This window comes from Sander lucioperca, chromosome 1 (assembly GCF_008315115.2).
Source record: "Sander lucioperca isolate FBNREF2018 chromosome 1, SLUC_FBN_1.2, whole genome shotgun sequence".
Classification (NCBI taxonomy): domain Eukaryota; kingdom Metazoa; phylum Chordata; class Actinopteri; order Perciformes; family Percidae; genus Sander; species Sander lucioperca.
The window spans coordinates 15604491-15630158 of NC_050173.1; the positions used below are offsets into that span (position 1 = coordinate 15604491).

Consider the following 25668-nt stretch of genomic DNA (forward strand, 5'->3'; position numbering starts at 1 on the left):
TATATGTACATATCAAGCTGTGGAGAGAAGATCAGAGGAAGGAGGGGTCATTGGGACTCTTAACCACTTTGCTATATTATCACAGATATTCAACTTGTATCTATCTTTCTGCTTTGTGGTCTCAGATTTTTTGTAACATGATTGATTTACTTATGTTATTTGAATAAAATGAATTGTCAATAAATGTAAACTTGGTGCCCAACAAATTAAGTCTCTTTTTATTGCTAATTTTGTGTAGGGATATATTTGATGGTACTGTTTTTGGAAACTGGCCATTGCTCTGCTCTAAATTATAAGTCTTACATAAACATGCAGATTTGCTGTCTCCTCTGTTTCAAAATATAAAGTAACATAATATGTTACTTATGTGTATTGCAACTCAGTGGGCTGGAAATGTGAGTAAGTTAAAGTAGTGATAGTAATAGTAGTAGATATAGGTAGTTTAATGATGTAAGGAGTGAATAGAAGAGAAATATGAGTTGTCTTGACTCTTGAGCATAGCTCTTGAGGTAAATGATGGCACGAAAATAAACAGCTGATAAGGCATTATTGTCAACGTAACCTGGCTTTTATTTTGAAAAACGTTTGAACCGGAAGTGCTTGTCATAGTGGAGCAACTTTAACGTAATGTATTCTCTACTGCGGACACGTGTGTAGCTGTCAAAAAAACGTTTATCCGTCAACAACTACACTTATAACATTGAATTGTAAGTTTACATGTATGTGTTGTAAATGTAAGTAATGATAGTTTGAAATGACTAATTTTAAAGTAAACAAAGACCGGCTACCGGCTAAGCTAGCAGACGGAACCAGAGTAACGTAACGTTAACGTAGTAACGCTAGCGTTAATTGGTAACTTAAAAGCCTAAACAGGATGGTTAACAAGCTATACGTTTGACACGATATGTGTCGTTAGCTATAAGAAAATAACATAACGTCCACTTGACAATGTTGTGAAGTGGTTGGCTACATGTTGCATCATTTAGCCATTCCTAAATGTAATGGTATTTCCAGTGGTCTGGGTGGGTTGTTTCACCGGCAGAATTAACTGTTAAGGATTTCAGAAATGTTAGTTCTATTTCCAATAACTTGGCTGCTTTGTCACCAACTGATAAACTAATATATTGTATTGTATATTGCATTTTTGCAGGCACTGTTTCGTGTTTCCTCTGTAATAATGGCTGACGCATTTAGCAGCAGCTCGGAAACCGTAATACAGCGTCTGGTAGACGTTACAGTGAAGACAAATACCCCTCTGGAAAAACTTGAAGAGTTATATCAGATTAAGGAGACTTGCGACTTCATCAGAGAGCATCAATTTGAAAAGGTGAGGACATCTTGTTCTACTTTTAGTCATGTAAATATTTAAGTTAATTATAAAAGCATGGAAGGACAACACAATTCTTGTTAAAAACCTGTTTGCTAAGCTGTTCAGTTAAGCAACTAAAGTTAAACATGCAGGAAGTTGAGAAGTTTATTTGTCTAAAATGGTTAATATTCACAGGTTGCACTGCAGTTTCCTGATGAGCTGCTGGTGGATTCAGTTGCAATAGCAGTGGAGATCGAGAGAAACAGTAATGCCAAGACGTTCATTTTGGGAGATACATCCTATGGCAGGTAACACCAGGTTTAACTGAGAAAACTTTGGTTAATAATGTGCACTTGAAAGGCTACATACAGTGCTAAGCATAAGTGAATACAACCATGCTAAAGTTGACTAAAAAGAGGAATAAAAAAAAAAATCATCTTTTGGAAATTGATCATAATGCCTTAATTAAAAAAAAAAAAAAGAGGAAAAATCCAACCTTTAAGGACACCAATTTTCTTTGTGAATGAATAATGTATCGTAAATAAATAAATGTTCTTCCTTAAAATACACGGGGCATAAGTAGTTTATCTGTGTTTTTTGCCCCCAACGGCTCCTTCCAGGCAACGCTGCCTGGAAGGCACTAGGATTAGGCACTGGTTATGGTTAGGTTTAAGGTTAGGGTTAGGTGCCTTGAAGGCAGCGGTGGCAGCGCTGCCTGGAAGGAGCAGTTGGGGGCAAAAAACACCATCAAGCGCGTAAGTAAGTACACCCCTATGTTAAATTCCCATAGCGGCAGGCAGAGTTTTATTTTTAAAGGCCAGTTATTTCATGGATCCAGGATACTATGCATCCTGATAAAGTTCCCTTGGCCTTTGGAATTAAAATAGCCCCACATCATCACATACCCTTCACCATACCTAGAGATTGGCATGGTTTTATTTCAGTTAGCCTAATAGCTGGTTTGATTTGCATTGAGATGATCTTATGGAAAGTACCCCATGCCAATCTCTAGGTATGGTGAAGGGTATGTGATGATGTGGGGCTATTTTAATTCCAAAGGCCAAGGGAACTTTATCAGGATGCATAGTATCCTGCCGCTATGGGAATTTAACATAGGGGTGTACTTACTTATGCCCCCTGTATTTTAAGGAAGAACATTTATTTATTGACGATATATTATTCATTCACAAAGAAAATTGGTGTCCTTAAAGATTGGATTTTTCCTCATTTTTTAAATTAAGGCATAAAGATTTATTCCTCTTTTTAGTCAACTTCAGCATGGGTGTATTCACTTACTGTAAGTCATTTTTATTGCTTGGATTCTTCATGCAAAGTGAGGTGGAAAATCAGTGGCCAGTGGTACCTTTAGTAATGTATCTGAAAAAAGGTGTTGTGATTATCGTTTGCATTCCTAACTGTTGAATTGTCATGAGCAGTTGCTGTGTGGACGAGATAGCTGCAGAACATGTTGGAGCCGACTGCATTGTGCACTATGGCAGCGCTTGCCTCAGCCCGTCTAAAAGGCTGCCATTGATGTACGTCTTTGAGCGGAGACCGGTGGATCTTGAGAAGTGCACTTCTGCCTTCAGAGAACTCTACCCGGACACACAGAGTCACATCGTCATCCTCTGTGACGTCAACTATGTTCATGCTATAGGTAAGCTTATAATGTATTTATTTATTTGGTCTGTGAAGCACTTTGTGACTCTGTCTGAGAGAAGTGCTTTATAAATAAACTTTACTTACCTACTTATCTGTAAAGCCCTACTGTATGCTCTTTTATCTGAACGAGAGAATATATAGTTATGTCATTATATAGAGTCGAGTTTATTTAACAAGTCATCTTTCAAATCATTGTGTGTAATTCTTCATGAAAATAGGACAGCTTTAAGGTGAAGATGAATAGTAGGACAAATTGACCATATTAGTTAATATTAATTGCAGTCTGTAACAAGTCATATTAGCCACATCCTCCATTAAGGCATTAAGTATTGCCTAATAACATCTAAGCCTAAGTTTGGGATTTTCTCTCATTGACTATAATACAACATGCATATATTTTTTTTCAGATGATCTTCTGACGCTCCTTTCTCCAGAGTATCCTAACCTTGTCGTCTCAGAACTTGTTGTCGAAGGGGAGCGGTGTTACAGTCACGGCCGGATTAAAAGAAAGCATGATGACACCCGTCTGTCGGAGCCAGACAGCAACCAGCGTATTTATCAGTTTGGAAGGCAGTTCTCCTTGAGGAGTGGTTTAAACATCACTGATTACAGTATGTTTTATGTAGGCCAAGAGGGAGCAACTCTGAGAAACTTCATGATGACTTGGAATCGCTGCTCATTTTGTTCTTTTGACCCCGTGAAAATGGCGGGGAGGACTGAGTCAGTAAGTATCAACCGTACACTGATGAAGCGTTATTACGCTATAGAAAGGGCCAAAGATGCCAACGTGGTTGGCATCCTGGTTGGCACACTGGGGATGGCCGACTACCTCCACATCATCCAGCAGTTGAAAGAGACCATCCGAGGAGCTGGCAAGAAGAGCTACATGTTTGCCATGGGGAAGCTGAACGTGCCCAAACTGGCAAACTTTCTCGAAATTGACATCTTTGTGTTAATTGCATGTCCTGAGAACTCACTGCTGGACTCAAGTGAGTTCTATAAACCTGTAGTAACACCGTTTGAGATGGAGGTGGCCTGCAACAAGAAGAGGGAGTGGTCAGAGGAATATGTCACAGACTTTCGACATCTCCTGCCAGGTTAGATTGGGATTTATTCACATCAGAAATTACTAAATCAACTCCTCAACTTTTTTTTTTTTTTTTTTAGGGTTTAGGGTATGAAAACTTACTCGTAGTACTAGTATGATCTCTGTAGTATTTTAAAGATCCACATTATAGTGATTAAATGTAAAATTTTCCAAAAATTTGGACATTTCTTATTTCCCTTCTAAAATGTGCATTGTTGGCTACAGTAAATATTAATTTGACAATTAATATATATTATGTTTACATCTCACATTTTTAATGCTTTTTCTCTTTTAGTTATTAATGTTGAAAGTATTTGTACCAACTCTACTACATTTGGACATCTTAATGATAGGGTGTTGCATTTTTTCTAAATCAAAGAAAAGACTAAAAATATATTTAAAAAAATGAAATATAAGATTCGATCCCCCACCCCCCTCTCCATAATTTGCGTACAGTCCCTAATATGAATACGGTTCTCTATCTTTAGCCATGTTGGTAACAAGGTTGTGCTTATTTGTTACCACCAGTAGCCTAATGAAGTCTTTTTGTACTTCTATTTATTTGTTTTTTTTTATCTCAAACTTGCACCAGGTGGACAGAGTCATGTGCCGTTGGCTGACCAGCAGGAGGAGGGCGATGAGACTGACGTGTCTTTGATCACAGGAGCTCTGCGAAGTTCCAGCCTGTTGAGCAGTGAGCCTGCCGTGTCCCCCTGTGGCTCATCCCTGGTCCTCAGGAACCAGACGCTCACTGTAGCCAACACCAACTCAGCTGGTAACATTCTGCACATATAAGACACTTTTTGCATTTAGTTTCCATACATCGTTTTAGTTTATTGTAAAAAGCTTTGCACACACACAGTAACTCTTACATCTTGTGCATGTGAGCAGACCAAAAACAAACAAAAAAAACACGTAATTTGCTAGTTTTGCACAAACACACTTCTAAATGTCGTGTATTACTCTACACATTTTTGCTTTCTCAGCGTCTTTCCTGGCAGAGCGAAGCTGGCGGGGCTTAGAGCAGAAGCTGGGAGAGACACCTGTGGTGAAGGCGGTACAGGGCAGGAGAGGCATAGCTATTGCCTATGAAGAGGAAGGAACGTCTCCATGATAACTTAACTCAACAGATCATTTCATCATACCTGCAGGTATTAAATGTATATTGCTTGCAATTACTGGAAGCTGTAAGTAATAATGATACATTTTTATTAAATCAATATCAGATATCACTTTATTGTCACCTTACTTACTGAATCACAGAATCTATAAACCGATGACTTGTTTTTTGTCCAAACATTACAACTTGTCACATTTGTCCAAATGTATTGTGATTTATTTTAATGGAAAGATGTTTAAAAATGTATACATTCATTAAAAAAATGTAGGCCCGGATTAATCAAATGGAGTTGATTCTAAAATGGTTTTAGTAGGGGAAACCTGACCACTTCTCAGCTTTGGACACTTAACTGTATTACTGGCTTTCATATCTTTTCTGTTTACATTTATTTATTTATTTATTTGAATTACTGCCCATTGACAGGAACTTTTTCCACAAAGGATGCAGGAAATATACCAGTATTCCCATTACATTGCCCTTCCAGCCAATCCTGGTTTACTAAAGAAAAAGAAGAAATTACAAATTAGAATGATATGTATTGGACAAATCAGTCTTTCTAAACACATGAGATATGAAAGAACGGAGTCTCACCTCTCGAGAGTAATGTGATTGTATCGCCTTGATGAAAACTGAGATCCTCTGGATTTGACGACACGTAGGAATGAAGTGCCACAAAGTGAGTCTCGCTCTCTGGTTTTCCATCAGTTTGCTAAAAACACAAAATGCACACAAATATTAATTTCCTGCTAAATCTATTTTTAAACACTGTCCCGTCATTTGAAGGCTCATCGCTGTCAAATTACAAGACAAAAACAAATCAAACAGCATGACATTACTGAAATAGATGGATGATAAGTAATTAACTAAAAACTGACAAGACATTACTTAAATTAAAATAAATACAATCATTTAGTAGCAGAAAGTATACAGCAGGAAACTGAAGTAAAAAAAAAAAAAAAAAAAGAAGTAAATAAACGAAAAAAGAATGAAGTAAATGGATACTTTTTCCTCACTTTGTTAGCCAGCCATTAATCAGTCAAACATTGCCCGTCCCTTAGCCTCTTGTAATGCTTTAGACATATCTTCATTTTCCATAATTTTCATCACAACTCAAGGGACTTAAGAAGAAAAGTCTAGTACTCGGAAGTTCAAAACAAATCATGAAGGTGCTCTTTGGAAAGGGAACACAAAACTTCAAAAGAGAAAAAAGGTCCAAGGCACTTTTCTTGTGAAAAAATTAAAAAGCCTGTATTTAAATAGCTATTTCATATCTAAATCTTACATTAAAAATAGAACTGGGCAGCAACCCAGGTGTATTGGCACAAAGCGGCCTTCTTCAGGGTGATTTGCACTGGCTTTATAGTTCATTGTATAACTTTTACGTACAGGAAGCCCATAACCCAACACGGAGTACTAACATAAAGTACTCCTATAATAAAAAATAAAAAAATGTCAGGACCTCCATGATTGAGGATGAAACCCATCTGTTAGTTCTGTGAGGTTACTCACATGTCAGTGCATAATGAAGAGCTTCAATAGTCTGAATGTTGCTTTGCCACCCTGACAAAAATCTAATCAGAAAAATCTTGAATGCCATTTATCAGGAAGATCATGAAAGTACTAAGCAAGTTCAAATATTCATAACAATATCAATACCCATATTAGCCTGAGTAACTGTATTACAACAACAACGTGACATCATGACTTCGCATAAACATACATGCCACTTTCTAAAGCCAAGTGGCGTGTTATCTGTACGCGTTTTGAGCGTCGTATACAGCGGACGGGTTGGGTTTAGGAAAAGAAGAATGGGACGGTTGGGTTTAGTAAAAGAAGAACGGGACGGTTGGGTTTAGTAAAAGAAGAACGGGACGGTTGGGTTTAGTAAAAGAAGAACGGGACGGTTGGGTTTAGTAAAAGAAGAACAGGACGGTTGGGTTTAGTAAAAGAAGAACGGGACAGTTGGGTTTAGTAAAAGAAGAACGGGACAGTTGGGTTTAGTAAAAGAAGAACGGGACGGTTGGGTTTAGTAAAAGAAGAACGGGACGGTTGGGTTTAGTAAAAGAAGAACGGGACGGTTGGGTTTAGTAAAAGAAGAACGGGACGGTTGGGTTTAGTAAAAGAAGAACGGGACGGTTGGGTTTAGTAAAAGAAGAATGGGACGGTTGGGTTTAGTAAAACAATAACAGGGTTGGGTTTAGTAAAAGATGAAAGCAACGGTTGGGTTTAGGAAACGTGACACGCGGGACACCACTCGGGCTTTCATACTCGCTATGGCGTAAATTGACACACAATCACAAGGTAATGTAAGTCAATGGAGGCCAAACGGCGTTGATAAACGCGCTAAAAAGCGAGTATGCGTCTTGATAACACGCCAAAATGGCATACGAATTGGCGTGTCATACATACGCCACTTATTGAGATCAGTCTGACAACAAGGGACCACCATTTACTTACCTCTGTGGTGGTGCACCACAAAGTGATGTGCACACCACTGGCACGACTCCACACACTTTCCATTTCTGTGCTGGCATTGATTATACTTTGTTCCGTTGCCTCGGAGGTTAAACTACAATCAAACAAAAGAATTTCATTTTGTAGTCTATCAGTAACACAATATATCAATTAAACTGATAGATTGTTGTTTTATGTGCACCTCACCTCAAGGTGATTGCAGTAGGAGGGCGATTCAGTTTCTTACTGATTTTCTCAATCAGTATTGCATAGGGAGACCCGGGTGGTACTGAGACAGCAAAGTTGAATGTGAAACGGACTTTGACAATATATGAGTTGTCAGTAGGCTGTTTGTGTTCTTCCTGGCAATTAATGAAAGGGCACATTGATGGAATTAAATCACAGAAATGAAAAGAAAATCTACCCTAAAACACTTTAATACTTCACATGTTGGCCCATTTTCTGGTTTACAGGTGTATCATAGTCTACATAATACCGTAAAAAGCATACCTTTCGTTTTGTGTCTCCACTGCTGCTCCCACTAGGAGTAAGACCTCAAATACAGAGAATAGGGGGAACAAGTTTTGTTATTTGGGTCAAATTGTATTTGCAAAAATTCTTGCTATTGTTAGAGCATTTGTTATAACCAATGGATTGAGTTGGTCAGAGGCAATGGTATTTAGCAGCAATTAGAGAATGGTGCTTGTAGTTATTCTAGTTTGCTTAATCTGTGTGTCAGAAAAGAATACCTTGTTTCCTTTCAGGTCTGGTCGGTGGTTTTCGACTTGGAGGCTGAGATACTCCCTGTCCACGATTAATACCATCCAAATAATGCCATTTAAAATACAGAAATAATAAGTGTTATAAATGTTATTGCATACTTAAAAAACTTGAACAAATACTACATTTCATCAAGTGTCATTTTAGTAACCTGCAGGGTATGCTTAGAAAATTAAAACAAGACTACTGATAATGTTTTTAACAAACATTTTAACGTCTCAGAGCAAAATGTAGCCTTACCGTCGACTACATTGCTTCTAAAAAAAATACTAAGAAGCAATCTACAAAACAAGAAATGATACTTATAATTCCTTACCTCATTCTGTTTAGAAGCCAAATGGATCTCCAAAGGTTCCAGGTAATTGTACGGAACAAGTCCCCTCTATAATTGACATCACATTAATGATGAATGCTCTCAATTGACAGTAACATGATATGAATTCTCTTAACATGACATGAATAATGGTTTCTATGTATATTTTATAAAAACAGAGATGCACACTAGCGTAGAGGTTGCAGATGTACGGATTCTGTACACAGTGGCCTTACTCTTTCATTGAAGATCACAGATGCCCAGTTGTCGGCACCCTTCTGCAGTACAAACACAATATTGCCCGGCACTACAGCCAACTCATCACTGGTCTCAGGAACAAACTCAAACAGCACAGTGTGGGGTTCTCCTTCTAAAGCCCTGGGAAGACAGGAGATTTCCACATGGCATCAAGAGACCTGCTCGCACACTAGTCTTACTTATTACTGGGTAATAATACATTTCTATCCTGCTCTTGTAAATTGTACATTTACACAGTGATTTACAACATTTTCCTCTTATGAAAGCATAACATTTTATAGATTTTCTTGATGCTTTTCCCTTATTTTCTAGTTCCTTACCACATCAAGAGCTGATTTTTCCATTTACACATCCTCCACGTAAAGTGGAAAATCCACCAACTGTCACATCTTACCAAGTATCAAGGTAATATGCAACCATTTTTGCCTGCAACAAGGCTGAATGAGAACAACTGTATTACAAAATCATATTTTTCGACACTAACTTTAGTGTTTTTTGAGAGAGCATCAAGTTTCAACGACTTCAAAGTGACTGCTGTACCTTAGAACCTCAGGTTCTTTTGGACGAGTTGGACCGTCTTCAACCTGTCAGATGTAAACAGACACAACGCTTCCAGTCAGTAGAGCTGGAAACGGTTTCAAATGTCCAGAAATTAATTTTAATTAATTAGGTGCCTCTAAGTTTTTAAAATCTGTACATAAAACTGTATATCTTCCATATACAGTAGTATTTTTTTTATATTGTGTAACATAAGATAATAATAACACATTGATTTTTTTGGTCATCAGATTGTAGTCTCTTTTTTTTTTTTTTTTTTTTTTTGCCAAAGAAGAGCTTATGTGTCACCTGTGGCTGTAGTGGGGCGAATCCAGAGAAGGCATCCTGAGGCACGACCGAGGCAACAACCTGACGATAGCAGAGAATAAAAATGCAGGTTACGAATGGCAAATAATTCTATTGTTAGGTGATTGACATGTTAGTAAATTAAATGAGCTGTACTCAGGTTAAGTTTAATGGAGTTGATATCACACTTTTAAATCATGTAGTAACAACTACCATTCATACAAAGGTATGCCATCAGATTACCTTTGCTTTGCCCAGGTAGTCCTTCTTCTCCAACTCAGCAACATAGTGCTTATTTGGTTTAAACAGCACTTTGGATGGGAACTCGACTGGCTTGAAAAGTTTCTGTTTCTGTTGGTGAAATTGCATTGCAAGGAATATTATTATATCTGTCAAGTATTTCTGACATGAAAGAAGATTATTATTTTTTTTTTTAAGATTGTTTTGGGGGATTTTTTTGGCTTTTATTCGATAGGACAGCTGAAGACAGGAAGGGGGGGCATGATGTCAGAGATCAGAATTGAACCTGGGCCGCTGCGGTAAGGACTGAGCCTTAGTGCATGGGCCGCACGCTCAACCTAGGTGAGCTACCACAGTGCCTCATGAAAGAATAATTTAATTAAATTGCCAATACGGTTGCTAATAAACAGTCTCACTTTGCTACGCTAATGTAAATGAATAGCACTCTCCATGCCTTATCCTTGAGGCTTCACTGATCAGACTGATATTAAGTTTATTTATTTGCAAATACACTGGCTGATATAGGGTTTTTATTATGAATTGAGCCCTGGCTGGTAATTATGCAGCAATGCTTCATGAAAAAGCCTTGTCTGAGTTGTGGGTGGGTACATCACTTTGCACTAAAGAGTTGCCATTTCTCCCAGAAAGTTGATTAGTTTGGGTTTGTTTTATTTTGAACTACTCTGACAAAAACGCAATGCTGAATACATATCATTCTTTGTCATTAATATGATCATATTTAAATCACAAGATTTTTTTTTTTTTTTTTAAATAATGGATACTATATTTTAACTGACCAGGGCGGAATCCAGGGCTTTGTCGATGATGTTGAGCTTGGCATCTGTCTTGTAGTTGAGAGCCTTCACAAGGCTTTCATGGGCTTTTTCCCAGTGACCCAGCTGAGCCTCAGCCAGAGCCACATTGATCAGAACCTGTGGCAGGAAACATTGCTATTGTATTAGAAGCTTGTTACTATTTTAATCCCTCAGGCGTTTTATATCCATATGGTATCAAGGAGTCAAAATGTGTTAAATTGTACTTTGGAAGAATGGCTACCATTAACCGTGTCAAATAAAAACAAACTATTTGTTTGGGTCTTAACATTAAATTAGTCATTAGGGCAGATTAGCAAATCAATGTACTCCATGTCTCTAAACAGTTTGCCAGTTGTAGACAGAACAGAGAAGAATAGTCTAATCACTTGTAAATTACATAAGGCTTTACAAGAACATATGAAAATGATTGGAGACGTTTAAATACTTACCTCACATGCATATAATTTGTATCTGAGACCAAGTGCTTTGTAATCTATCAGCTGGTTGCCTCTTAGTGCTTTGAAGGCATGCTGGAAGTCAGCTAAACTCTCTTCATACCTTTGAATATAAATAATTCAGTTAAAGACTTTTGCATGTATTAAACCACAACAATTGTAAAAACAAACAAGAGTAGTGACTAGGAACCAAATTTCATGATAATAAAAGCATAGAATGGCTTGTATTTTACAATTGTAATGTTAAATATGAAGAATGAATGTGGCCATTGAATTGAGATGACTGTGTCTTGCCTCTTCTTTTTGTAAAACGTCATTCCTCTTTGAAAGAAGGCAACAGCCAAATGTTCATCCTTGCGTATGCTGCAATCAAAGGCCTGAGAAACAACAGAAAACACAGTAACTTCCTCTAGAAGAAAAGAGAAATGGTAAACTCTACTTCTTCTTTCTCAGTGACTTGCACTCTCAGACTGCAACATATCACAGCACTCATCTTAGCTTTATAAGCTACATCCGAGCAAGATTTTACTTTTTGATTAGTGTAATTACGAAATGAAAACTGTAGATATGTGTGTGAAATGTTGAGGCTTGCATTTTACCAACTTCAGACATACCTTTTCAGCAGCATCCAGGTCTTGGTTAAGAAGATGGAGACAGCCAATGTCAAAACTAATTTTGGAGTTTGGTTCTTGGATAGCCAGGAAAATCCTGAGTGCCTGTGACAAATCCTGTCTTTCAACACAAGTTACAGCCGTGTCCCACTGGCGCAGAGTGTCCACAAAAGACATGGTCGCTGGTTAGGAGTACACTGAGCTATAGACCAAATTAAGGAAGCTCTTCTGATTTGTACCAGCTAGATCAGGAAGTGTGATGACAGTGTTGGTACATTTAAGTGTGTGTGTGTGTGTGTGTGTGTGTGTGTGTGTGTGTGTGTGTGTGTGTCCAAAAACCGGGGAATACAGTACACACACACACACACAAGGTTAAAGGTCTGTTTGAGGGTTACGACTTGGTTTTAGGATTAGGGTTAGAATTAGGTTATGGTTAGGGTGAGGGTAAGGGTTAAGGTTAGGCATTTAGTTGTGATGGTTAAGGTTAGGGTAAGGGGCTAGGGAATGCATTATGTCAATGACGGGTCCCCATAAATATAGTGAAACAAACGTGTACGTGTGTGTGTGTGTGTGTGTGTGTGTGTGTGTGTTTGGACTCCTATGGAAATAACAGGCTGTACATTAATGGGGTACATTAGTCATTTCCTTATATCGGTCTCTGTTTTTAAGAGGGATGATGGAGTGCTGACCTATATTTTAGGAGTGACATTAGAATCATGATTTACAATCCTTACATCTGGAGCACCAGGTGGAGTTTTATTATGGACTAGGTCTTTTAGTTGTCAGCATCAGTGACAAAACTACAACGTTCGGTAAATACTTTTACATGCTACATCGCTCGTAAACAGCCAATGATCTTACATTTTATATTCAAAAGCAATAGAACGATTTCACTAAGGAAGTATGAAACGTGTTTTGTGTTCACTCTTGTTCACGCTCCTGTCTTCTGTAATGCTCTTATTTTAAAAGGATAAAACAAAAAAAACGTATTTCCGTTTCAGCTAGACCACAGACAGTTGCCCTGATGCTCCCGTCGCGAGCTAAACAAACATGTCTCTGCTACATTATGAGACAACGGATCTTAATGATACGTAGGCAAATGAAAAGGGAAATGTGCCACGATTAATGAGAAACGTGCCGAACATAAAGCTGTTACGTTAGCTGATGGATAGTTGATTTAGCATTCAGTTGGTTAGCTTAGTGTAGCCTTTTGTGACCGTGTTTACACATTGCTAGCTAGCTCTCCAATTGGCTACTGTAAGCTAGCAAAATGGACCTTGGAACAATGTTGTACAACAATTTAAAAGAGGTTACATGGAGCACGACGTCCTTACCATTAGATCAACTTGTCAGTGCTTATAGGTTGCCTCAAATTGCCAAGCTGGATAACGGTTAGTAACTTGCTGTCAAAGTTTTCTTTTGCTAACGTTAGCTGCCAAAGTGCTAGTAGCAGCTAAGGCAAACTATAATCAGTTAAACTGTAAGGGATTTTTTTGCGTTTGATTTTGTCAGCGTATCGTATTAATTTTCAACAAAAGTGTCTAGTTGACGTAGAAGTTAGCAGTTTCTAATGATGAAAGTTGCGTCACTATCTTTAAGCCCTTGTATCCAGATCTCACCAAATAATTACGTTTGCTAAGTCAGTGTTATTTTACATGTTATTTAACCTCTCTGCTGTCACTGTGTAGCCATGAAAATAAAGGCAGTAAGTTGGAATAAAAACAGCTACTGTTATACCAGAAATAGTATTTCATGTCAGGGACAATATATCAAGGCACCAGAAGACCGTTAATTGTGCAACAGGGACTACTTGAAAATGTCATACTGTTAAGGAACATGTACAGCGTGATGCCATTTTCAGAAAGAAATTAAGGTCAGAGCTACAGTAAGAAATTGTAGCAGGTTGAGTCAACTTAATTGTTCAATTAAGCCTGAAAAGTTATATTTGGCCTTATTGTGGGTACAATGAAAGACAATTTTAAGGAAAACATTACGACCTGATACTGTAAAGTTACATGAAGGTAAACGTAGAACAAAATTACAAAAGAATATTATGGGATCAGGGAGTTTACCTCCACAACGGCTGTTTTGCCCATAGACTGTAAATAAAGAGGTTTTGCCTGACGATTGTGTAATAACATATACATGTCTATTATGGTATGTACTTTGAAATATTGCCGTTATGAAACCATCAACAATTATTTGTTCTCTATCTTCTCATTTCGGTCACGTTCTTTTAGGCCTCCCATGCAAAATTGTCTTGGTGTATTGGGCTTTTAAATGGTAGTGCTTGTTTTTTAGAGAGGTATGGATTAAGGCATTTGTCATTGTCCATGGAGGATAGGGATTTGAGTGTGCTGAGTAATCCAATGCCTTGGCTTGAGTGGAGCAGCCTGTGAGGCTCATAAGTGGTTTAAAAAAAAAAAAAAGGTAACAGTAATCATGGTATTTCTCAGGGTACTGACTTTATTGTTTGGGATAATCATTCCAAATTTGTCCCAACCATGGACGATACAAATTCCTTTTGCTGCCCTGACCCACATTCTAGACACCAGTATGTCTTATTAAGCTAATTAATACAATAAACGCTGAAACACAGTGACTAGATGTATCACAACTCCGATAAAACTTAAGGTCATCTGTGTCTTAGATATCATTTTTTATATTTCAACAACAACCTTTAACTATTCATTTTATGTGGATTTGCAAATGTTTTGTAAGAGTTAAGATTTTGATTGTGCAAAAAGGGCAGAGTACATCAGACGTTATTCTGAAAGTTTGTTAAATTAAGATAATTTAAACTGATATTTTTTTTTCTTCTACTGTACCTTGCAGTATTACAATATCCCCTAGATTGTAAGGTACAATCTGTGTTCTGCTTGTTTTCGTGCCTGCAGGTCAGTTGGTTGAAGGGCTCAGAGACAATGACTACCTCTTGATTCATTCCTGCCGTCAGTGGACGACTATTACTGCTCACAGTCTGGAGGAGGGACACTATGTCATCGGGCCCAAGATAGAGATCCCAGTGCATTATGAAGGTGAGCTACATCGTGGGTGCTCGATGCTCTTGAATTTGCTTGACGTAGTCTTTTGATGATGTATCTTTTTATATATCAAAACCAAAAAAAAGTCAGGTGCTTCAACTGACAACAGGGGGTTCAAATTGGGACTGACGTCGGTGCCCTAATAAATACAAAATATATTTTAAGAGGGTGTTTTGGTGCATCAGTGTTGAGAGGTTATAAGAACAATGTGAAGCTTTATCCAAAACCTTTCTTTTTTATTGATATACCCCATCAGTTGCATTGATATGTCTTTTCCTACTTCAGGTCAGTTTAAGCTACTGGAACAGGACAGAGATGTCAAGGAGCCTGTGCAGTACTTCAACAGCGTGGAGGAGGTGGCTAAAGCATTCCCTGAAAGGGTATACGTCATGGAAGAAATCACTTTCAATGTTAAGGTACGTACCATTTCAATGAAATTGCATTTTATATGATTTCACGTGACAAAGAAATTGATTGATTGATCTAATTTGTTTGTTGAAGGGGCTATTATTACGATTGGTTCTGGATTCTAGGACCGCTTTCACACCAACGACCGGGGATAGGACCGGGGTTATCTGACCCGTGTTCACCTGTGTTTTGTGGAGACAGATGTTCTTAGTTTAATTCTCCTCTTCTGCATTTCATACGTTGCAGGTACAGCAGTAAACAAGGAAGTATGATTCATGACCATTTTAGGACGAGGGGAGAACATTTCTCTTTGTTTCATAACATAAAAAAAAAAATAAAGTTAGGCTTTGCTAACTGACACGTCTGCCAGCTGCAGACATGTGTCACGGGGGGGTCAGCGAGAGAGAGAGGAAGAGCAGCGGTGCTCAAGTACAGTGAGACAAAGTCTATGTTTTTTTTTTTTAATTATTATTATTATGCGCCTACATTTCCAACCAATGACATAGTTTGTCCCGCCCCTGGTCGAGTCTGACCCGCCTCTCGACCTGGGTCGTGACGCCAAGTCGGTCGACGTGGGTTAAGTCTTTCAAACACAAAGTCGATCCTGGTTGAGCCATCAGTGTGAAAGGGGTATGGAACTCTGACTCCCAACTCTGACATCAGGGGTATTCAATAAATTAAGATTGCCAGTTCCTCCTGTTAAGTCTCCCAAAACCGGCATGTTTAAGTACATTTGGTTTGTTTTCAGAAAATTCAGCTCCACAAAGTAGGTTTAAAAATGATTTAAGCTAGCACTCCATTCAAATGTATCCTTTTACATAATCTTTGTTGGGGTCAATTTTTACTTTGAGATTCCTCTCAGACTTAACCGATATGACTATACCTGACGATATGTCTTCCAACCGCGCTGATATATTGAATATTTAGGGATACAAAACCTTCTTTTGCTCTCTTTTTGTTTTTTACATTTACTGACAACACAAAGGACGCGATGTAACAGTTAAATCATCGACAGACTCTATACAGAAAGCAATTGTTAATGCACCAACCTAATGTTTACTGACAGCGATTTTACTTAAAAATTTAAAAAAAACAAAAGCAAGGTGGAAAAGCTCTTCTTCAGTACTTAGGCCATATGTCATCTTTTTTTTTTTTTTTTTTTTTACAGATGGCTTCAGGGGAATGCAATGAAGATACTGAAGTTTACAACATTACCCTAAGCACCGGTGATGAGCTGACATTAATGGGCCAGGCTGAGATCCTGTATGCCAAGACCTCCAAGGAAAAATCCAGATTGAACACCATTTTTAAGAAGATTGGGAAGCTGAACTCCATCAGTAGGATCGGTCGAGGCAAGATGCCCTGCTTGATCTGCATGAACCATCGCACCAATGAGAGCATCAGCCTGCCTTTCCAGTGCAAAGGCAGGTTCAGCACCTGCAGTCCACTGGAGCTGCAGATGCAGGACGGCGAGCACGTCATCAGGAACATTGTGGAGAAAACCCGTCTCCCGGTCAATGTCACAGTGCCCAGCAGTCCGCCCCGCAACCAGCACGACCTGCACCTCATCCGCGAGGGTCATCGCTACAAATTGGTCAACATTCAGACGAAGACGGTGGTCGTGTGCTGCGTTCTGCGAAGCAACAAAATTATCCCCATCCATTTCCCCTTCCACATGGCCATGCCTAGATTTATTATTCCAGAAGAACTGCTGCAAGGAGAGTTGTGGCTAGACACTATGGTACATCGCTGGTTCTCCTTCTGCCAGGAGCAGTTTGACATAGACGACTATTCGCGAGCCGTCCGCGACGTTCGGACAGACTGGAACGACGATGGCAAGAGTCCTAAGAAAAGCAGCGGGAATGGCAGTTGCAGCGGAAGCGGAAGCAGCGGAGGCAGCAGCAGCTCCAACGGTTGTCCCAGCCACATGCAGATTCCCAGCTCTTTAATTTACGCCCGGGATGAACTCACCCAGTCCTTCCACCGACTGTCTGTGTGCGTGTACGGCAGCAACCTGCACGGCAACAGCGAGGTCAACTTGCAGGGCTGCATGACACTGTGTGGAGACTGGGCTCTTCTGCCTTCTGACAGCATCCCTACAGACCCGGGAGAAAATGAACACTTCTCCCCCGAACCGATGGATAGCGCAAACCAACAGTCGTCCCTCAACAAGTTGGACATTCCCTATGAGGAGCTGTGGTTGGATCACTTGAGAGGTCAGATCCCAAAACCTTCTTTAAGTGAGGGGATTCGAGGCATCAACAACGGCTGTGGTACGACAGCAGCCCTGTCATACCCAGTCACTTGTCCCCTTGGCGCAACACCCAGTCCAGATGCGTCTCTTACTCCACCACCGGTTCCACCCAAGTCTGAAGCCGTGAGTATAATCTGTCATGCTTTCAATTGAAATCCCTTTAAGATTTCAGTCCTCGTTGATTTGGTGACACCCGCGGGTTACTGTGGTAACGGCAAGTGCAGTTTAAAACCACAGCAAACAGCAACTTCTTTGTCCGAAAAATCACACAGACAGCTGGGGCATAAGATTACAGTGAAACCACACAAACGTGCATTGTTTTAATCAAGAGTCATTAAATAATAATTGTAGCCGTGATTTTAGTTAGGTTTTCCACACAGATAGGCACATTTGGTGAACTCGCTGCGTTGGAGGTATGCAGCCTGTCGCCTGCTTCTCTTCATCGAACAGTTCGCTGTTCCAAAATGAAAATGATCCTCTGACAAAAACAATGCTGGAAATGACCGTTGCCTTGTTTTGTAGAGACATTTTTGCTGAAAGGATGAAAGTTGAATAACACACTTCTAGAGACAATATATCATGAGACTTTTCTGAAAAAAAAACAACAAAAAAAAAAAACTAATTGTTTTCTAAAAAGAATGCACATCACATGTCAGTCATTCAGTCTGACATTTATTTCATTTGTAAAGAAGTACATAACAAGGATTTTCTTCTTTCGCTCTGTTTTTCTGGAAACGGGTATGACGTAGTAGGTGAATCTTTGGTAAAAAATAAAAATAAAAAAAATGTCTTCTTTTGGATTCTGGGGAAAACAGTTGATTTAAAAAATCACGATACATATGATGACCCCTAATAAATACATTGCGTTTTCCTGTGGCTGCTTCACAATAAATGTCAGCCCGTGTGTTTTGCCAGCTGAAAGTTTTTAACGTCAAGCAGCAGCAGCAGTAGGATGTAATACCGCTCTGACACGGTTTAAAGAGCGTGAACGGTAAACTGTGAGACTGTTATAAACGAGATAAGACTGCACTAGATTTCATGCGTACATCGTTCTTCACATGCCTCGTGCTTAGGTAGGCAATCTGAATCCAGCGTGGGAATGGTGGACTCTGCCACTACCCATAAAAACTACTAAACAGAGACAATTACTGAATGTAAATACTTGAATGGCTATTGCAGATAAAATGAAGACCCTAAATAGTAAAAAAAACTGGGGTTGAATATATGAATATATGAATATGTTGAATATGTTGATTTTGCCGTCAGTTTCACAGTCGGATCATTACCTTTCTAGGTGAAGGAAGAATGCCGTCTTTTGAACGCCCCGCCGATTCCTCCACGAAGTTTGAAACAGATGCCATCGGTGCCCATCCTGGCTAAGCCACGGCAGCAAGACACTCGGTCTCCAAGTCCAACCCTCTCCTATTATTCCTCTGGTCTCCACAACATGTAAGACTTGGCACCATTTCATAGCACAATGCTGAATTATGCTGGCTTTTCATATTTCTAGAGAACCATGTTGTCATTGTATTTTTTCCTCTTTTGTTCAACCTACCCTTGAAATCCACCTAGATCTTTTAAATTAGTTTTCCTTATATTTAGCTGTGTCCATTGCAGTTTCTCCTTAACCCATATTCTTTTATTCGGTAACAGCTATAAAATGCCACGTTTTTGTTTTAAATGTCAACTATTTAAATCATATGATGAGGTCTAGTGAGGTTTCCTCTACCACAACTAAATTTCATATTTTTCCATCAGTAGCGGAGCGTCTGAGCAAGAGGCGGCCGACCCACAAGAGCAAAGCCCCGTGTGCTACCCCTGTAACTGGGGTCGCTCCACCAGCACTGAGCCAAATGCTGCGTTGCCCAGTGGTAGCCTGCCGTCGGATGGGATGTCCTCCAGGCTGTCTTGGCCAAACAACTTCAGTGGAGGAGAATCGCACAGCATGGAGGAATTTCTACCAGCCGGCTGTCGAAGTTACTTCAGTTACCCCAGAAAAAGATCCCCGAACACCCCAAAGACCTGTACATCCAGCCGCGTTGACTTTGACGGCCGAGAGCACGGGCACAGCAGTCAGGACCTCAGGTCGCAGAACGCTTCTCTGAATCAGTTCTACACCAAATCTTCAAGCTACAATTCAGAAATGTACAGAGACAAGCCCCTCGAAGAATCTAACACTAAGCAGAGCCTCTCTTGCCCCATTTTACCACCGAGAACACCCAAATCCAATGCCATGAAGAAGGGCACAGATTCACTGTCGGGACCAGCCTGTGACAGCGAGCCGGAAACTACAAATTGCTCGCGTCTTCGGCACGAGCAGGGCACAAAAGAGATAACTAACTCATTAACTCCTAACTGTCCATCCCTATGTCCCGCTGCACAGTGGCAGCCCCCGTCCAGTCTGGCTGGTCTTTCTATTGAAGAGGTGTCCAAATCTCTAAGGTTCATTGGCCTGCCAGATGACATCGTGTCTCTTTTTGTGTCTGAGAAGATCGACGGGAATTTACTGCTGCAGCTCACTGAGGAGATTTTGTCAGAGGACTTCAAGCTAAGCAAACTGCAGGTAAAGAAACTCATGCAGTTCATAAATGGGTGGAGACCCAAGGTCTAACTGACAGTATGTGACACTAAATTCTGTGATAAAGCAGAGAGTCATGCCTTCAGTCTATATGCAATGCACACCCAAGCCACAAAGAGTTTTCTTTTTGTATAATATGAATTTATTACTTGTTACTTTATTGTGGGGATAGTTGGGTTAATTGGTCATTTCCCAGCCAACCTAAAGTCTGTGACAGTTATTTACTAACTGCATGGAATCATTTGGCACTTTCATGAAGACATGTTCATGTCGGCTACTTAGTACTCTTTCTCCCGCAGCCTAGCTAGCTAAACTGAGCTAACTAGTGTTCATGTTATCACACAAATCCTAATTTAGGCCAACAAATGTAGAGGAAAACACTGATGTGACAAAACATAATTAAGATTAGCTCATTCTGTCCTCAAAAGGGGAATATTTGAAGTTTCTGCTCTTTCCGGGATTTTTCAAAGACCACAGTAAGAATGTGCTATAGTATATGTTGCTTATTTACCATTTAAAAAAAAAACAAAAAAAAAAACAATGTAAATGTTTTGCAGGGAATACACAATTGGACATTAGGCCAAAAATAGAGCTTGCAATTACCTGCAGTCAGTGACATACGATGCAATCACCGTTTTCACGAGGTCAGGGATGTGATAAAGAACGTTGCTGCAAGTGCATTTCTAAACATGAATGACAAGCACTGACAAGTGCTAAGGTATACTCTATCCCTTTTAAAGCTCTTCTTACCGGCAATTTCCACAGGATGTGGATCGTCTGCGGACCGGCTCCGCTGCGGAACGGCTGCGTGCTCTGCCGTCCGTCAATACCCACTAGGTCCGGATTTGTTGCGGCACGGCTGCGGCCATGACTGACAGCTGTAGTCACGAGGACCCACAATATCTCGCAAATTCACGTAGAATAGAACCACAAAACCAACAACAGTTTGTTTCCATCCAGAGGAGTAGAGGGGAAACAACTCTGTACTGTGTTTTCAAGGTGTAGTGCAGGGAAATATGATCTGCTGGATATAACCGGATTTTTATTTTGTTTCTGTGCTCGACTTCCTGTCCCGCACTATCTGCCGTATGCTGAATTGCTGCGGAGCTCTCCGGCGTCCGGCAAAAATAGAAGCTCTGCGTATATGCTCCGGAGGGCTGCGGACCGCTGGAGCTGGGACGGAGTAGGGACGGAGTAGGGACGCAGACGTACCGCAGTCAGTGGAAATACACACATTAACTTTAATGGAAACCTAATGACTCCGTCGACGTTCCGGAGACGTTCCGCATCCAGTGGAAATTGCTGGTTAAAGGTGCTCTAAGCGATGTTGGTGACGTCACTTCTTGTTTACGTTCGAAGTATTGTCAAACAAAACGGAGGGTAGCTCTCCCTCCTCCTCATCCCGTCCCCTCCCGTCCGCGCACTAACCCCCCAACCCCCACCCCCGAATCCTTCTTGTCGGTTATTGGCTGGAACACTGTTTGTGTATGTTTGGTGGTGCAGGTTGGCGCAGTTTGTTTTTGTTGCAGTTTGTGGAGCCTGGGCTGTCTACTTTTTTTTTTTACAGTGTGTTCAGGGGACAGGAAGCTAGCGGATAGAGAGGAGATGTTTGCTGTATGTGACAAAACATGTTGTAGGCTAAAAAATGCGTGACATCGCTTAGAGCACCTTTAAGCTGTAAGCTTGGTCTGCCTTAGTGAACATTCAATACTTTTTCAAATGGCAAGAAATAATGATGTAAACCTGATCTTTGAGCCTGTGGTATCATACGGATGTACAGTACAGAAATTAGAAAATGAATTTGATAATTAATAGGGGGGTGGTGATGGCGCAGTGGATATGACACATGCCTTTGGTGTAGAAAATCCGGGTTCGATTCCCACTGCGATACATCAGCCAATGTGTCCCTGAGCGAGACACTTAACCCCTAGTTGCTCCAGAGGCGTGCAGCCTCTGATACATAGCAATTGTAAGTCACTTTGGATAAAAAGCATCAGCTAAATGACATGTAATGTAATGATAAAACCAAAAACATCAGCTTTTATTTGTAAATGGAGAAGTAACTGTCGGTACATCAGTCTGATATCAGGGAAGAGAGTTGGTTTACTAGTCTAGTTTTAGAAGATAAAGTGTTGCGTGTAATCAACCAACTGGGCTTTGTTGGCCGTCAGAAATCACATCTGCGTTCTTGGTGTGATATTCTTATTGTAAGAGTGAGCCAAATCCAATGATTATGACGGTCTTTTGTGCAACAAGATGTCAGATTTGTCAACTCCTTATGCAATTTCTGTTTTTTCTTTAAGATTATTTTTTGGGCTTTTCCGCCTTTTTTTGACAAGTAGGGCTGTGCTCGATTGAAGAAATTCTTAGTCGACTAACACTCATTCAATTGTATCGACTAATCGATTAGTTGATTTAATCGACAGATCTGTAAATCTGAGTTTCTCCTCAAAGAGTCATGCAAAAGCACCACTTTAATTCTTGTGTTTACCAGAGATGTGCTCGTACGTTTCTTGGAAATAAGTCATTCAGCATGAAAAAAGCATAAAACATGACTAATCGACTAAAGAAATCTTAGTTGACTAAGACCAAAACGACCGATTAAGAGGGGGCAGCCCTATTGGCAAGACAGCTAGGTGAGAGACGGGGAAGACATGCAGGAAATCGTCACAAGTCGGATTCGAACCCTGGACCTCGTCGTCGAGGCATAAACCTCTCAGTATATGTGCGCCTGCTCTACCAACTGAGCCAACCCGGCCACGATGCAATTTCTATTTGATGCCTTTTTAATCTAAAGTTGAATTAAACTATGTTGCTATTTGCTTTAACCTTAATCATCTCCGCTAAAAATAACGTGAGGTTATTTATAGCAAGAAAAGTTAGTCCTTAGTCTAAAACTAACATGGAAATAACCAACAGAGGTAATGGACCATGACGTTGGCATCATGCACTTTGGTAGATTTCAGCCTTTTAATGAATTGCAGTTAAAGTCATTAAATATAAACCTATAACATAAGAGTGTCTATGTAGAGAGTGGATGCACTACACACTTTTTTCCAAACTAAAATGGTACTTCTCGTTTGTTCTCGTATGTATTGTAAATGTCTTCTAATGCTAGAAACAAGTAAAAGATAGCTTTTCTGCGCCTTAACCCAGAGACCTTAAAATATATAATATACACTTTGGCTTAACATTTTTAGTTAGTCACAAGAGACTGACTGGAGAATATACTCTTAACACAAACATGAACATCAGAGAATGATGTCAGGTATGTGTTTCCTTAGGACCTGAGAGGCATGTGAGGTCAAATTGAAATTGATCTGCTAAAATTAGTGAAATATTGGTTTCTATTGGTACCAAACTTAGTTTTTTTCTATAGCCTTGATTCAGAGTTTTATTTATGCAGCATTTAACATAATGCTCAATATGCAGATGAGTGATTGTCAGACTGTCGGTATGGCTGATACATGAAGGTGCCTCAGCAACAACAGCCTTTCTAAAAACCCAGGTCTCATCTGTTGGCCAACAGCTGTTCTTTCCCCCCCCTGACACTTTTTGCAGTGGGGTTGTTACATATATTACTTGATTTTTTTTCATTTTTTTTCATGTAATGTATCACAAATGTAATGTGATTTTTTTTTTTTTTTTGTTTTTTTTAAAGAAAGTGATTACTATGTTGGAATTATTTTTATTGAAAAAAGGCTTATGTTCAAATTTTTTTAAATTTTTTTTTATTCTGTACAACCTGGGTTTATAAATCCATGATCTAAAATAACACTTGGTCACAAAAACAAACAAAAAAAACCCTCCATCCTCAGTCACACAACATGGACAGTGACCAAAAATAATGTTAATAAGCCATGTGTTTGGGTCATTTTCCAGATTTCCTTGTAACTTTGTCACATTGTCCACATTCTTTGTGGAGAATGGCATGTGTCCCTTGACACTATTATTATATGGTGATCAATGTCCTATGCAACATCCACAGCGCTCCAAAGAGACCATTGGAAGGAATTTCTATTACTTACAACTAAACAAGTGAGTGACAATAATAGACAATGGAGCATTATGCATATTGAAATTACCACAGTCTTCATTTCAGGGGAATACAATCATGCATGCCAAAGGAAGTCTTCATTTTACTTGAATAATTCTGAGATATAAACTGTGAACACACTACAGTCAGGCAGTAAACACTAAAGAGTATTCCATTTTGATAATGCCTGTACCATCTTGGTGCAAAAAGGGAGGGAAATAACTGTGACACTGGGTTTGATAGCATTTGGAATAGTGTTGGTCAGCATTACTTAAATCTTGAGTTATGGACCGTTATCCTTTAATTCAACTCTTGTTTCCCTGTTTTTGATTGTATTATCTATTAAAAATGGATTAACTGATGTTTGTCGTCTTTTTTGTTGTCAAGTAGCAGTTTAGCACTGTTCATGTGAAATCAGGAATTAGTTCAAGATTGCACATTTGATTAGTTGCACAACCATGTCATACAAAACCTGAATGTTGAAAGAGGTGTGTACTTTAGTAACATACAACGGGTGATGAAAATGATAATGGTAATTCATTCCACGTAATACTATTTGTATAATGTAATGTGTTAATATAAACCACACAAACCAAGCTAATAAATGCCATTTCATTGAAGGAATAAGTACAAGTACATAGAAGTAAAAATCAAATAGAATCGAACACAGGATTAGTATTGTCTTGGCAGTTTTAACTTGTTTTAATAACTGATTAAATGTTTAAGACATTTTTAAGCAAAAATGTCAAACATTTGATAGGTCCAGCTTCTAAAACATGACAATGTGCTGCTTTTTTCTCTAATGTTTTAGTGAATTAAATATCTTTAAGTTTTGGGCTCTTGGTTGGACAAACCAATACTGACATCTCCTTTAGATAATTGATTCACTGATTATGAAAATAACGGTTAGTTTTTTTCAGCCCTACTACTAGGTTTAGTTGTAAGGTGTAATTTATTTGTAGATTAGTTGATTTAATACAGTTGTATTACAACCGGCCCTAAAGATAATATATAAAAGGTACTTTGGACAGCACTCTGATTATTGCCACACAGACGTTGATATTCTACTTGTAAGAGTGAGCCAAATCCAATGATTATGACGGTCTTTTGTGCAACAAGATGTCAGATTTGTCAAGTCCTTATGCAATTTCTATTTTTTCTCTTCTTTGTTTCTGCGGGTTTCACAGGCAATTGAAAAGATATTACAAAATCTGTCAACAAATTGCAGAAACTCCTCAGTGCCTCACTCCTTTGCTGGGTTTTAGTAACAAATTGCAGATGCATTTTGGGAACCAGTTGGTGCTTCATCAGTTCTGCTTTTGTGAAGCCTTGTAGCCACTGTTTCCTGCCTTACATCAACCAGGTTAACATCTCACAGTTCAAAGGAAACACAGTTCTGCT

The 25668-nt window shown here is 39.3% G+C and overlaps 3 protein-coding genes across 6 annotated transcripts; 2 read left to right on the top strand and 1 right to left on the bottom strand.

Moving 5' to 3' along the window:
• The first annotated feature begins 571 nt into the window (after window positions 1-571).
• dph2 (diphthamide biosynthesis 2) lies at window positions 572-5681 on the top strand. Its single transcript, XM_031307722.2, has 7 exons — window positions 572-707; window positions 1151-1327; window positions 1505-1617; window positions 2746-2966; window positions 3379-4068; window positions 4651-4833; window positions 5045-5681. The coding sequence occupies exons 2-7, from the start codon at window positions 1178-1180 to the stop codon at window positions 5170-5172; spliced, it is 1485 nt and encodes a 494-aa protein (XP_031163582.1). The 5' UTR covers window positions 572-707; window positions 1151-1177; the 3' UTR covers window positions 5173-5681.
• On the bottom strand, window positions 5383-12212 carry ncf2 (neutrophil cytosolic factor 2). 2 transcript variants are annotated; one of them, XM_031307720.2, is made up of 15 exons: window positions 11951-12212; window positions 11631-11713; window positions 11331-11439; window positions 10864-10998; window positions 10070-10177; window positions 9830-9889; window positions 9524-9567; window positions 8962-9103; window positions 8729-8794; window positions 8382-8436; window positions 8143-8186; window positions 7840-7994; window positions 7636-7747; window positions 5770-5887; window positions 5383-5676 (listed from the first exon to the last, which is right to left on the bottom strand). In XM_031307720.2, exons 1-15 carry the CDS (start codon window positions 12122-12124, stop codon window positions 5585-5587), a joined length of 1497 nt encoding a protein of 498 aa, XP_031163580.1. In that variant the 5' UTR covers window positions 12125-12212; the 3' UTR covers window positions 5383-5584. The 2 variants fall into 2 exon arrangements, with proteins under 2 accessions (XP_031163580.1, XP_031163581.1); XM_031307721.2 differs by lacking the exons at window positions 5383-5676; window positions 5770-5887 and adding an exon at window positions 5945-6866 and having other exon boundaries at window positions 7617-7747.
• A 737-nt stretch (window positions 12213-12949) lies between these two features.
• On the top strand, window positions 12950-21022 carry garem (GRB2 associated, regulator of MAPK1). 3 transcript variants are annotated; one of them, XR_004896858.1, is made up of 7 exons: window positions 12950-13338; window positions 14845-14985; window positions 15277-15407; window positions 16568-17776; window positions 18948-19102; window positions 19412-20349; window positions 20382-21021. XR_004896858.1 is itself a non-coding variant. In XM_031307767.2 (6 exons), exons 1-6 carry the CDS (start codon window positions 13218-13220, stop codon window positions 20262-20264), a joined length of 2607 nt encoding a protein of 868 aa, XP_031163627.1. In that variant the 5' UTR covers window positions 12950-13217; the 3' UTR covers window positions 20265-21022. The 3 variants fall into 3 exon arrangements, 2 of the variants coding, with proteins under 2 accessions (XP_031163627.1, XP_031163625.1); XM_031307767.2 differs by having other exon boundaries at window positions 19415-21022; XM_031307765.2 differs by having other exon boundaries at window positions 19412-21021.
• Window positions 21023-25668: the final 4646 nt, after the last annotated feature.